Genomic DNA, 14,925 nt, shown 5'->3' with positions numbered 1-14,925 from the left:
GGCAACAGAAGATTACACGGATAGATTTAGGTGAGGAAAGATGGGAAAAGGCTTGATTGGCGCATAAATGCCAGCCTGGGGCAATTGGGATACAAAAGATTACACAAGATAATTAGAGCACAGAAATAGACTATGTGGTTAGCCCTGTTTATATAAGTACTACATAAGAAACAGAAGCTAAGTAGGCCATTTGGCTCTTTGAGCCTGCTCCAATCAACAAGATCATGGCTGATCTACCTCAAACCCACCTTCCCACACTATCCTTATATTCTTTAGTACCCAACAATCTAATAAGAACACAGAATCATCTAGCTGCTTATTTAGCCACTTTTTAAATAAGATATCTCCTGAATTAAAGGAAAAATTGGCTGTCAAAGCATATGCCATTCACACTGTTTAAACGCAATCCAAAATTGTATCAATTATTCTCAATGCACTGTCTGTGTCAATAGGAGGGAAAATGAAGATTCACCATCATAGTCTTTGAATTGCCACCCAATGAATCCTGGAGTAGACGTGTCAGTTTAGAGTTACGGTAGGGCACATGTGTACTTTTACCATCAACAAGAGCGGAGATAACATTACCCAGGGTGGATAATGAAAGGTTGATCTTTGTTGCTTCTTTTAATCGCTGTCCTGTGGCTCCAGTCTTTCCTTGTCTTTCAGAACCCTGCAAGCAAATAATATGGGCCAATCCTTTGATGCTCAACATATTCTTGTAAAAATTGTCATTATTACTTTTCATTTTTCGTGGTTACAGAAGTTATTTCTGATGTATACTTTTAAAAATCATTTCATCTAAAATTGGAAAATGCTGAAACACACAAAATGTTCATTAACATTTGTAAAGAGGAAAGACAGGTCATGACATTTTGGATGTGCATGTTTCGTTACAATTTTTAAAAAATGTGTACTTAATTTAACTATTATGTGCAGACCAAGAATACTGAGGAATAAAATTCATTTTTTGGGGCAAAAAAATGTTAACTGCAAAATGACACATGCATGTTTGCTCGTTGTAAGATCTTTTGGTTGCCAAAGTTCATTACATTCCCTTCAATTTTGGTCCCTGTTATATCAAGAAATGCCACAAATATGGAAGGCCTAATTTTTCTCCCAATGAACTGCATCTAAATACAGATTTATTTTATCATTATTCAGACTTGCAACAGAAATATTTATTTGTAGAGACTGTGATCAATGCCTTGACTAGGCTTCCAAGAATAACAGTTGAGATCATAGCTCTGGATTAACTTATGAAATGGACAGATACAGTAATAGTGAGCCGCCTAAGACCAGTAGTCTGAAAAGGTGAAATCGATTAGGCTAAATAACTCATTTCTTATTTAGAATGTTTTTGTATGAGTATTATAAATAATAGTCAATTTCTCACGGATTTGCAAAGGAGTTTTTTTTAATTCATTCATGGGATGTGGGCTTCACTGGCTAGGCCTGCATTTATTGCCCATCCCTAATTGCCCTTGAGAAGGTGGTGAATGAGCTGCCTTGAACCGCTGTGTCCATGTGGTGTAGTCACACCCAGATTGCTGTTAGGGAGCGAGTTCCAGGATTTTGACCTAGCGACAGTGAAGTCAAGATCAAAGTTTGCCTTCAAGTGAAGTAGTATTAGAGGGTGGAGGGATATTCGAAACAAGGATTGTAGATGTAATTTACTCTCCATTTAAAGTTGTACTTTTCTTTATACTTCCATTATAAACTCCCATGTCAATGCTTACAATGGAAACTATAGGCAAGCTTGTCATATGCAATTATTCCTATGGGAAGGATTGATAGGGGACATGTAGAGATGAAGTCAGTGGGAGAATGTCAAGGCATAGATTGGGTGCTAAGGGAGGGATAAGGGAGAAGAGGGTAGTTACGGTAATAATTCCACTGAATTCTAACTTAATGTCTTTTCAGATTTTATTAATGATTATGAATAAAAATCGAATATATAATTTTGCAATAGAAATTCCATTCATTACAAGCGTGTTATGACATAAAAAACAAGAGGAATGAGACTTTCAGTTCAGGCTGCGGATTCCCAATAACAATCCATCAGGCAGCTACCTTCGGCAGAATCTGACTTCATAATTTACTTGCTAATCAGTTCACTCATGTGTTTAATGATGTTTTATTGCAAAAGCAGAAAACTCAATTGTCCCAAAAGCAAAAAATCTATGTAGCAACTGGGCAAATAAAAAATGGCATCTTCTCCTTGGCATCAGGCACAGTTAGCAACTCGGGTGCTTAGTTCAGAAGGGCAGGCCTAGAAGTGGGTGTGCAAGACTGTCTCTAGAAGAAAAGAAACTTCCTGGCAACCTTGTAGGAAAATGCTCAAAAAAGCGAGCTAGAGATATTAAAGAAAAAAATTGACAGATTTTTGAAATATGGAAACATCAAACCATGGCTCAGGCAGCTAAATAAGACGACGACCACAGAAGCAGAAATCCTCAAGATATCAGACCAGGGCCAACACTACTAGTTCTAGAATTTTAACCCAGCAACAATGAAAGAATGTTAGTGCATGTTCTTGTCAAGATGGTATGGGGAAATTGGACGTGACTGTACTCCAATTCACCAGCTGTCTTTGTTGTTCTAGTTGATGGAAATTGTGGGTTTGGGAGGTACTGCCAATGGATGATTGGATACATTGAAGTGCATCTTATAGAAAGTACTCATGGTACACAGATATTGAAAGGAATGTTTAAGCCAGACTGCTTTGTCCTGGTGGCGGTGAGTTTCTACAGTATTTCCACACCTGCACTAAGTCAAGCAGGTGGAGAATATTCTATCCTGATTTGTGACTTATATGTGACAGAGAACCTTTAAGGGAGTTGGGATTTTCAAAAAATTGCTTTTTATGTCAATGTTAGCAGCTGTGCAAAAAGATACATCAGGCAGAATATAATTCCCTCCACCATGGTGAGTTTGATGGCAGGGGGCACTTAATCAAGTGGGTCAAGTGGGATGGTGACAGGTGGGGTTCTTCCCACCTCCACCTTGATTAAATCAATGGCTGGCAGGCCCCTGGATGAGTTTCCGTCGCCACTGCCAGTAACCCAGCAGCAGGAGGGAGACTCACCATCTGGTAAGCATAACAAACAAACCCAAGCAGTGCTGCTTATAGGCTCCTTAGAGGGGTGTTTGGCGGGGAGGGGGAGAATAAAAAAAAAAATCACTCCTTCAAAAGCACTCAATGGTCAATCAAGGAACCCAGCACAGAGGAGGGGATTGCACTGAGAGGCATCACATTGCCTTTGCTGCCAAGCACTCCCTCCCCCATCCTCAACCCCCACTGTGAGCCCCCTCCCACCATCACTCGCCTGTGGCCTGGGATCGAGCCTCAGGTGAGCGTCCCAAGGCAGCAGCCACTACCTCCACGGTGGTGCTGCCATTTAATATAGTTGACCAGCACCTCTCAGCAGGTGGGATTTTCATACCCAGGGTCCTTAATACAGCTGATCTTCCTCAAAAGAGGTGAAGTGAGACTTTCACTAGCTCTCCAGCCAGCAGGCGAGGCACCCGTCGCCACCAATTGTGAAAACATTTGAGAACACCATTGTACAACATGGAAGAGTGTTCAAGTAATTTGCTGTGTTTTTGAAAAAAAATTAATTGAGAAATATAAACAAAGTTCAGAACACAAGCAAAATTCAAAAGGATGAGGTAAATCTGGAAGTGATAAGGTGATGCCCAGCTTGAGTTTCTTTTTTAATCCTGAAGATTGCACGAGGAATGAATTTGAATACAAAAAGAAAACTGGAAGGTGGGGAGGGATAAAAGTAAGTGAAACTTGGGCTTCAGTAAGAAATCATAGATAGGTTGGGAACATTGGAAGTTGAAAATTTAAAAAAAAAATCAAGATATTAAGAGATACTACAAATTCTGGAGCAGTGAGAGCAAAGTTACAAGAGTAAACCACAAATGCAGAAGAGCAGGCAGGATGTTCTGCCATTTTGTTCAAGGATTCTCTAGATATTCTGCCAGTTCTTACTGCAAGATCAACGAGGTGTAGCTTGCCCATGCGAACATGAATATTTCCATCAATTCCTTTTTCACTGCACTCAATGGTAATGGTAAAAATAGCATGAGAACGGGAGCTGTGTTCATTCATATTTGTGGCACCAACAGAACCTACAAAGAAACAGAATAGATATCAATGGATCAGCATTTTTTTTTAAAAATGGAGATACAAAATAGGATTACTCAAAGTCAATCCACAAAAGTTTCTTTCATTCAATTATGGGATGTGGGCGTCACTGGCTAGGACAGAATTGGTTGCCCATCCCTAATTGTTCTTGAGAAGGTGGTGGTGAGCTGCCTTCTTGAACTGCTGCAGTCCATGTGGTGCAGGTATGCCCACAGTGCTCTTAGGGAGGGAGTTTCTGGATTTTGACCCAGCGACACTGAAGGATCGGCATTATATTTCCAAGTAAGGATGGCGAGTGGCTTTCAGGGAAACTTCCAAGTGTCTGCTGCTCTTCTTCTAGACAGTAGTGGTTTTGGGTTTGGAAAGTGCTTTCTAAGGCGCCTTGGTGAGTTCCCGTAGTGCATCTTGTAAAATGATATGCACTGCTGCCACTTTGCATCAGTGGTGGAGGGAGTGATATATTTGTGGATGGGGTGCCAATCACGCGGGCTGCTTCGTCCTCGATGGTGTCAAGCTTCTTGAGAGTTGTTGGATCTGCACTCATTCAGGCAAGTGTAAAGTATACCATCACATTCCTGACTTGTTCCTTGTAGATGGACGACAGGCTTTGGGGGGTCTGGAGGTGAGTTAGCGCTGCAGGATTCCGAGCCTCTGACCTGCTCTTGTAGCCACGGTACTTAAATGATTAGACCAGTTCAGTTTCTAGTCAATAGTAACCCCAAGGACATTGATAGTGGGGGATTCAGCAATGGTAATGCCATTAAATGTCATGGGGCAATGGTTAGATTCTCTCTTGTTGGACATGGTCATTGCTTGGCACTTGTATAGCACGAATGTTCACTTGCCACTTATCAGCTCAAGCCTAGATATTTTCCAGGTCTTGCTGAATTTGGACATGGACTGCTTCTGAGTCATCGCAAATGGTGAATATTGTGCAATCATCAGCAAACATCCCCACTTCTGACCTTATGATGGAAGGAAGGGCACTGCTGAAACTGCTGAAGATGGTTGGCCCAAGGACACTACGCTGAGGAACTTCTGCAGTGATGTCCTGGAGCTGAGATGATTGACCTCCAACAACCACAACCACCTCACTTTGTGCGAGATATGACTCCAACCAGCAAAGAGCTTTCCCCTTGATTTCCATTGACTCCGGTTTTGTTAGGGCTCCTGGATGCCACACTTGGTCAAATGCAGACTTACTGTCAAAGGCAGTCACTCTCACCTCACCTCTTTTCTGCTCTTTTGTCCATGTTTGAACCAAGGCTATAATGAGCTCAGGAACTGGGTGACCCTGGCTGAAGTCAAACTGGGTATCAGTGAGCCGGTTAATGCTAAGCAAGTGCCACTTGATAGTACTGTTGATGACCCCTTCCATCACTCTACTGATGATCAAGAGTAGACTGATGAGGTGGTAATTGGCTAGTTTGGATTTGTCCTGCTTTTTGTGGACAGGGTATACCTGGGCAATTTTCCACATTGCCAGGTGGACACCAGTGTTGTAGCTGTACTGGAACAGCTTTGCTAGAGGAGCTGCAGGTTCTGGAGCACAAGTCTTCAGTACTACAGCAGGAATATTGTCAGGGCCCATAGCTTTTGCAGTATCTGGTGCCTTCAGCCATTACTTGACATCACGTGGAGTGAATTGAATTGGCTGAAGACTGGCATCTGTGATGCTGGGGACCTCCAGAGGAGGCCGAGATGGATCATCCACTCGGCACATCTGGCTGATGCTTGTTGCAAATGCTTCAGCCTTATCTTTTGCAGCGATGCGCAGGGATCCCCCATCATTAAGGGTGGGGATATCTGTGTAGCGTCCCCTACAGCGAGTTGTTTAATTGTCCACCACCATTCGTGACTGGATATAGCAGGACTGCAGAGCTTAGATCTGATCCTTTTGTTGTGGAATCGCTTAGCTCTAGCTATCAATTTGCTGCTTATGCTGTTTGGCATGCAAGTAGTCCTGTGTAGCAGCTTTACCAAGTTGATACCTCATTTTTACATATGCCTAATGCTGCTCCTGGCATGCCCTCCTGCACTCTTCATTAAGCCAGGGTTGACCCCCTGGCTTAGTGGTAATGGTAGAGTGGGGGATATGCTAAGCCATGAGGTTACAGATTGTGGCTGAATACAATCCTGCTGATGCTGCTGGTCCACAGCACCTCATGGTTGCCTAGTCTGTTGCTAGATCTGTTCCAAATCGATCCCAATTTGCATGGTTGTAATGCCACACAACATGATGTCTCCACAAAGACTCTGTGGTGGTCACTCCTACCGATACTGTCATGGACAGATGCATTTACAGCCAGCAGGCTGGTGAGGATGAGGTCAAGTTTGTTTTTCCCTCTACCACCTGCTGCAGACCCAGTCTAGCTGGCTGAGCTCTAAATGATATAGCTGCTCGGTCAGTAGTGGTGCTACTGAGCTACTCTTTGTCATGGACATCGAAGTTTCCCACCCAGAATACATTCCGCGCCCTTTCCACCCTCAGTGCTTCCTCCAAGTGGTGTTCAACATGGAGGAGTACAGATTCATCAGCTGAGGCGGGGTGGACGGTAATTAGCAGGAGGTTTCCTTGCCTATGTTTGGCCAATGCCATGAGACTTCATGGTTGAGGACTCCCAGGGCAACTCCCTCCTGACTGTAACAAAAACAGAATTACCTGGAAAAACTCAGCAGGTCTGGCAGCATCGGCGGAGAAGAAAAGAGTTGACGTTTCGAGTCCTCATGACCCTTCAACAAAACAGAGTAAAATTATTCCTAATTTTACTCAGTTCTGTTGAAGGGTCATGAGGACTCGAAACGTCAACTCTTTTCTTCTCCGCCGATGCTGCCAGGCCTGCTGAGTTTTTCCAGGTAATTCTGTTTTTGTTTTGGATTTCCAGCATCCGCAGTAGTTTTTTGTTTTTATCCCTCCTGGCTGTATACCACTGTGCCGCCACTTCTGCTGGGTCTGTCATGCCAGTGGGACAGGACATAGCCGAGGATGGTGATGGCAATGTCCAGGACCGCTTCCGGTCTCTAGGCAAATGCTGGGTGATCCGTCTGATTTCATTCCTTATCCAATTTTCTGTAGCTGTTTGATCCAACTGATTGGCTTGCTAGGTCATTCCAGAGGGCATTTAAGAGTAAACCACATTACTGTGGATCTGGGGTCACACGTAGGCCAGACCAGGTAAGGACAGCAGAATTCCTTCCCCATTATTGATCATTAGACTTTTAATTCCAGATTTTTTAATTGACTTCAAGTTCCGCCATCTGCCATGGTGGGATTCCAGCCCGGGTGCAAGTGCATTACCCTGGGTTACTAGTCCAGTGATAATATCACTACGCCACTGCCTCCCCTTTCTCCTTTTGCTTATGGGTGCGTAGCACAACCGTTTGTTGCAATACTTTCATCCAGGCTTCACTTTGAAGTTGTTCCCATAGTTCCCTATTAAGGACACAAGCAATTTTCTTAGAGTCAGAGTGATACAGAACAGAAGCAGGCTCTTCAGCCCACTGTGTCCATGCCAGCCATCAAGCACCTATCCATTCTAATCCCATTTTCCAGCACGTGGCCCATAGCCCTGTATGCTATGGCATTTCATGCTCATCTAAATGTTTCTTAAATGTTGTGAGGGTTCCTGCCTCTATCACCCTCTTAGGCAGTGTTTTCCAGAATCCAACCACCCTATGGGTGAAAACATATTTCCTCAAATCCCCTCTAAAGCTCCTGCCCCTTACCTTAAATCTATGCCCCCTGGTTACTAACCCCTCCACTAAGGGGAAAAGTTTCTTCCTATTTACCCTATCTATGCCCCTTATAATTTTGTATAACTATCAGGACCCCCCTCAGCCTTCTCTGCTCTAAGGAAAACACCCTCGCCTATCCAGTCTCTCTTCATAGCTGAAACGCTCCAGCCCAGGAAACATTCTGATGAATCTCCTCTCCACCCTCTCCAGTGCAATCACATCCTTCCTATAGTATGGCGACCAGAACTGCACACAGTACTCCAGCTGTAGCCTAACTAGCACTTTATACAGCTCCAACAAGATCTCCCTGCTCTTATATTCTATGCCGTGGCTAATAAAGGCAAGTATCCCATCTTAATCACCTGATCTACCTGCGCTGCTGCCTTCAGGGATCTATGGACATGTACACGAAGGCCCCTCTGATCCTCTGTACTTCCTAGGATCCTTCCGTTCATTGTGTATTCCCTTGTCGTATAAGTCTTCTCAAAATACATCACCTCACACTTCTCAGGATTAAATTCCACTTGCCACTGCTCTGCCTATCTTACCAACCCATCTATTTCATCCTGTAACCTAAGACTTTCCTCCTCACTATTTATGACACCATGAATTTTCATGTCATCTGCGAACTTACTGATCATACCTCCTAAATCCACATCTAAATCATTAATGTACACTACAAACAGCAAGGCTCCCAGCACCGATCCCTGTGGTACACCACCCATCATAGGCTTCCAATCGCATAAAAAAACTTCGACCATCATCCTCTGCCTCTTGCCACTAAGCCAATTTTGGATCCAATTTGTCAAATTGCCCTGGATCCCATGGGCTCTTACCTTCTCAACCATTCACCCATGTGGAACCTTGTCAAAAGCCTTACTGAAGTCCATGTAGACCATATCAACTGCACTGCCCTCATCTACACAACTAGTCACATCTTCGAAAAATTCAATCAAATTTGTTAGGCATGATCTCCCCCCGACAAAACCATGCTGACTATCCCTGATTCATCCCTGCCTCTCCAAGTGGAGATTAATCCTGTCCCTCAGAATTTTTTCCAATAGTTTCCCTACCACTGATGTTAGACTCACAGGTCTGTAATTATCTGGTTTATCCCTACAGGAGAGCTCAAAGCCGTGGTGTGCTCCTCCTGCTCTATGTGGGAAGCCGGGCACATTTCCAGTGCCCGGGGCCAGCATGTGTGCGGGAGCTGTAGCTCCTGGAAGCCCGGGTTTTGGAGCTGGAGTGGCGGCTGGGGGCACTGTGAAACATCCGTGAGGTGGAGTGTATCGTGGATAGCACGAATTAAGTGGTGGTCACACCGCAGGCTAAGAGTCCACAGGCAGGAAAGGAATGGGTGACCACCAGGCAAAGCAAGAGGACTAGGCAGGCAGTGCAGGAATCTCCTGTGGCTATTCCCCTGCAAAACAGATATACCGCTTTGGATACTGTTGGGGGAATGGCCTCTCAGGAGAAAGCAGCAACAGCCAAATTTGTTCCACCGGGGTTGGCTCTGCTGCACAGGGGAGGAGTAAAAAGTGTGGGAATGCAATAGTTATAACGGATTCAATTGTAAGTGGGAATAGATAGGCATTTCTGTGGCCGCAACGAGACTCCGGGATGGTATGTTGACTCCCTGATGCTAGGGTCAAGGGTGTCTCAGAGCAGCTAGAGGACATTCTGAAGGGGGAGGGTGAACAGCCAGTGGTTGTGGTACACATTGGTACAAACGACATAGGTAAATAAAGGGATGAGGTCCTAAAAGCAGAATATAGGGAGTTAGGAAGTAAGTTGAGGTCCTACTTTTTAAAGGTAGTGATCTCAGGATTACTATCAGTGCCACGTGCCAGTCAGAGTAGAAATAGCAAGATATATCGGATGAATACGTGGCTGAAGAGATGGTGTGAAGGGGAAGGTTTCAGATTCCTGGGGCATTGGGACCAGTTCTGGGGGAGGTGGGACCAGTACAAACTGGACGGGTTACACCTGGGCAGGACTGGGACTGATGTCCTCGGGGGAACATTTGCTAGAGTGGTTGGGGAGGGTTTAAACTAAAATGGCAGGGGGGATGGGAACCTATGCAAGGAGTCAGAGGAAGGGGAATCAAAGACAAGAACAAAAGACAGAAAGGGGAATAAAAAAATGATAGGCAGAGAAATCAAGGGCAAGAATCAAACAGGGCCTCAGTGAAAAATAGTGGGAACGGGACAAGTAATGTTAAAAAGACAAGCCTTAAGGCTTTGTGCCTTAACGCGAGGAGCATTCACAATAAAGTGGATGAATTAACCACGCAAATAGATGTAAACAGGTATGATATAGTCGGGATTACAGAGACATGGCTGCAGGGTGACCACAGATGGCAACTGAACATCCGGGGGTATTCAGTATTTAGGAAGGACAGACAAAAAGGAAAAGGCGGTAGAGTTGCATTGCTGGTTAAAGAGGAAATTAACGCAATATTGAAAAAAGATATTGGCCAGAATTTTTCCGTTGGCGAGTTGGGGGCGGGGCCCGCTCGCCGACGCAAAACTGACGCGGGTTGACGTTGGGAGGAACCCCCGAGACGTTGACCCTCCCCATTTAAACATTCAGGAAGGCGGGCGGACAGCGAAATCAGCTGTCCGCCCGCCGACCTGTCAATGGCCAATTGAGGCCATTGACAGGATAATTAACCCAATTAAAGGACCTGCCTGTCCAACCTTAAGGCTGGTGGGCAGGCCAGGAGCCCCAGCGGGCTTCTGAAAAGACATGAAACCTCAATCACTGTCTGTTTTTAAAAACTTTAATAAACTTTATGTAATATTTACTAACGTGTCCCATCTCGTGTGACATTGTCACATGAGGGGGACATGTTAATAATTTTTTTATTTTGCTATTTTTTAGGTTTATTAAACTTTCAGCGCTCTCCCTGAGACAGCACTTAGTCTCAGGGAGCAGTGCGCTCTTTCATGCGCAAGAGCGCACTTTGACAGTTGGGGAATCCCTCCCCCCACCCCCCGCACAGGAAGCACATAGCGCTTCCCGTCAGGCGACCCGCCCACTCAAAATGGTGGTGGGGCCCGTTTCGGCGGCAGAGTTCAGCTGCCCACCTGCAACCGAGCCGGTGGGGCCTGCCCGCCCATCGAGGGCTAAGTTCTGCCCATTAGCTCCGATGATGTGGAACCTATATGGGTAGAGCTGAGAAACACTAAGAGGCAAAAAATGTTAGTGGGGTTAGTATATAGACTCCCAAACTGTAGTGGTGATGTTGGGAATGGCATTAAACAGGAAATTAGAGACGCATGTAATAAAGGAACATCTGTAATTATGGGTGACTTTAATATGCATATAGATTGGGCAAATCAAATTAGTAACAATACCGTAGAGGAGGAATTCCTGGAGTGTATATGGGATGTTTTTCTGGACCAATGCATTGAGGAACCAACGAGAGACCAGGCCATCCTCGACTGGGTATTGTGTAATGAGAAAGAAATAATTGGCAATCTAGTTGTGCGAGGCCTTTTAGGGATAGGCAATGGCAACAATTGTTTATTCCCGTCTGGCGCAAAAGTAAAACAGGCAAGGTAGCCAAACCATGGCTTACAAGAGAAATTAGAGATAGTATTAGATGCAAGGAAGAGGCATACAGATTGGCCAGAAAAAACAACAGACCTGAGGATTGGGAGCAGTTTAGAATTCAGCAAAGGAGGACCAAGGGATTGATTAAGAAGGGGAAAATAGATTACGAGAGTAAGCTTGCAGGGAACATAAAAACTGATTGTAAAAGTTTCTATAGGTATGTGAAGAGAAAAAGATTGGTAAAGACAAATGTAGGTCCCTTACAGTCAGAAACAGGGGAATTTGTAATGGGGAACAAAAATGGCTGACCAACTAAATACATACTTTGGTTCTGTCTTCACAAAGGAGGACACTAATAACATACCAGAAATGTTGAGGAACACAGGGTTTAGTGAGAGGGAGGAACTAAAATAAATCAGTATTAGTAGGGAAATGGTGTTGGGGAAATTGATGGGATTGAAGGCTGATAAATCCCCGGGGCCTGATAATCTACATCCCAGAGAATTTAAGGAAGTAGCCCTAGAAATAGTGGATGCATCGGTGGTCATCTTCCGAGATTTTATAGACTCTGGAATAATTCCTACAGATTGGAGGGTAGCTAATGTAACCCCACTATTTAAAAAGGGAGGTAGAGAAAAAGCAGGGAATTATAGACCAGTCAGCCTGACGTCGGTAGTGGGGAAAATTCTAGAGTCCATTATAAAAGATTTAATAGCTGAGCACATGGAAAACAATGGCAGAATTGTACAGACAGCATGGATTTATGAAAGGGAAATCATGCTGGAATTTGAGGATGTAACTAGTAGAGTTGATGAGGGGGAGCCAGTGGATGTGGTTAATTTGGACTTTCAGAAGGCTTTTGACAAAGTCCCACATAAGAGATCGGCGTGTAAAATTAAAGTGCATGGGATTAGGGGTAGTGTATTGAGATGGATAGAAAACTGGTTGACAGACAGGAAACGAAGAGTAGGAATAAACGGGTCTTTTTCCAAATGGCAGTGGGGTAGTCACTAGTGGGGTACTGCAAGGATCGGTGCTGGGACCCCAGTTATTCACAATATATATTAATGATTTAGATGAGGGAATTAAATGTAATATCTCCAAATTTGAAGATAACACAAAGCTGGGCGGGAGGGTGAGCTGTAAGGAGGATGCAGAGTTGCCTCAGTGTGATTTGGACAAGCTGAGTGAGTGGGCAAATGCATGGCAGATGCAGTATGTGGATAAATGTGAGGTTATCCATTTTGGTAGCAAAAACAGGAAGGCAGATTATCTGAATGGCTATAAATTGAAAGAGGGGATTGTGCAACGAGACCTCGGTGTCCTTGTATACCAGTCGCTGAAGGTAAGCATGCAGGTGCAGCAGGCAGTAAAGAAGGCAAATAGTATGTTGGCCTTCATGGCCAGAGGATTCGAGTACAGGAACAGGGATGTCTTGCTGCAATTGTACAGGGCCTTGGTGAGACCACACCTGGGATATTGTGTGCAGTTTTGGTCTCCTTATCTGAGGAAGGATGTACTTGCTATAGAGAAAGCGCAGCAAAGGTTTACCCGACTGATTCCTGGGATGGCAGGATTGATAGATGAGGAGAGATTAAGTCGATTAGGATTATATTCGCTGGAGTTCAGAAGAATGAGGGGGGGATCTCATAGAAACCTATAAAATTCTAACAGGTCTAGACAGGGCCAATGCAGGAAGGGTGTTCCCGATGGTGGGGGAGTCCAGAACCAGGGGTCATGCATTTGCCCACTCACTCAGCTTGTCCAAATCACACTCAGGCATCTCTGCATCCTCCTCACAGCTCACCCTCCCAGAGGATATTGGGTAGACCATTTAGGACTGAGATGAGGAGAAATTTCTTTACCAGAGAGTGGTGAGCCTGTGGAATTCGTTACCACAGAAAGTAGTTGAGACCAAAACATTGTATGCTTTCAAGAAGGAGTTAGATATAGCTCTTGGGGCGAAAGGGATCAAAGGGTATGGGGAGAAAGCGGAAGCAGGCTATTGAGTTGGATGATTAGCCATGATCAAAATGAATGGCGAAGCAGGCTCAAAGGGCCGAATGGCCTACTCCTGCTCCTAGTTTCTATGTTTCTACCCTTCTTGAATAATGGTAACACATTCGCTATCCTCCAGTCCTCTGGCACCTCTCCTGTGGCCAGAGAGGATTTGAAAATTAGTGTCAGAACCCCTGCAATCTCCTCCCTTGCTTCACATAGCAGCCTGGGATACATCTCATCTGGGCCTATGGATTTATCCACTTTTAAGCAATCTAAAACCACTAATACCTCCTCCCTTCTTGAACTTTTAATTTAACATTAATACATTTACGAATTTAGCAATATAGCTCAGGGTGTCACACTAGCTGTACTATCAGCACAAAAGCACTCCAAGGTCAGAGCTAAAGCACTCCAGCATCAACAATTAACACCTCCAACATTATGGTTTTGATAAAGGAACTTTATTTTATTCATTCATGGGAGATGCATGTCACCAGAAAGACCCATTTTTAAATTTCCCACGAGAAGACTGTTGTGAGCCACTTTGCTGAATTGCTGCAGTCGGTGTGGTGTAGGTACACCCACAATGCTGTTAGTGAGGGAGTTCCAGGGTTTGGACCCAGCGACCCATTGTGGTGTTGCTAGGATTTTGTTTGTGATGATGTTATGCCTAACATCTTGGTAAATTTTTTAAAAATAGCAATTGGAATAATAATAATAATAATAATAAATAAAGTGACTATATTCTAAATTTTCACTGAAGTTAACAAAAATGACTAGGCATGATACTAGAGCCACCATTTTCCATATGGACATGCTTATGGACTCAGGATTGCGTATTCGTTGTCTGATTCAACATAATTCAGTTTTCTAGACCTACAGAAAAAGAATGGTGTGAATTTATTCAATCCATCATTCTAGCTAACCTGGAGACAGCTCAGAGGGATTGGCTGGACTATTTTACATTGACGTAATCCAAAAAATTGCTAGAAGAAATTCAATTTTGCTCCTTTAATTAGAGCTGATATCTCTTCTTCCATTTGTAGACAGCTTCAACTGACAGAGGATGCAATCTGACCAGTGTATGATTGGGGGCTTTTAGAGGAAAAAAAATTGAAAAACTTCACCAGATCTCACATGTCCAAAATACAGATCAAGAATCCTGGGCCAAAAAGAGTATTCTTAAAACCAATAACACCTTGCACTTATATAGTGTCTTTAATGAAGTTAACCTCCCAAGGGGCTTCGCAGGAGTGTTATCATCAGAACTGGACATCAACCCATACAAGGAATTATTATGGAATATAACCAAATGTTTGGTCAAGGAGGTACGTCTTAAGGAGCTTAAAGGAGGAGGAAAGAGATATGGAGGTGGAGAGGTCAGGAAGGGAATTCCACGGCTTACAGTCTAAGCCACTGAAGGCATAGGTGTCAACCGTGGAATAATTAAAATCAGGGATGTGCAAGAGGTCAGAATT

At 44.0% G+C, this 14,925-nt stretch overlaps 1 protein-coding gene across 2 annotated transcripts in view; it reads right to left on the bottom strand.

Moving 5' to 3' along the window:
• The window catches only part of kif3a (kinesin family member 3A), a 91,446-nt gene that overhangs the window by 43,402 nt on the left and 33,119 nt on the right, over positions 1–14,925 (bottom strand). For both annotated transcript variants that reach the window (XM_078551099.1, XM_078551100.1), the window contains exons 6-7: positions 3,998–4,137; positions 473–670 (exon numbers count right to left, since the gene is read on the bottom strand). In XM_078551099.1, the coding sequence (XP_078407225.1) occupies positions 473–670; positions 3,998–4,137 (338 nt within the window). The remainder of the gene's footprint in view (positions 1–472; positions 671–3,997; positions 4,138–14,925) is intronic.

Source organism: Cetorhinus maximus, chromosome 10, assembly GCF_964194155.1.
Source record: "Cetorhinus maximus chromosome 10, sCetMax3.hap1.1, whole genome shotgun sequence".
Classification (NCBI taxonomy): Eukaryota; Metazoa; Chordata; class Chondrichthyes; order Lamniformes; family Cetorhinidae; genus Cetorhinus; species Cetorhinus maximus.
Note: the sequence above shows the minus strand (reverse complement) of the source record. Positions and strands in the feature narration are given on the sequence as shown.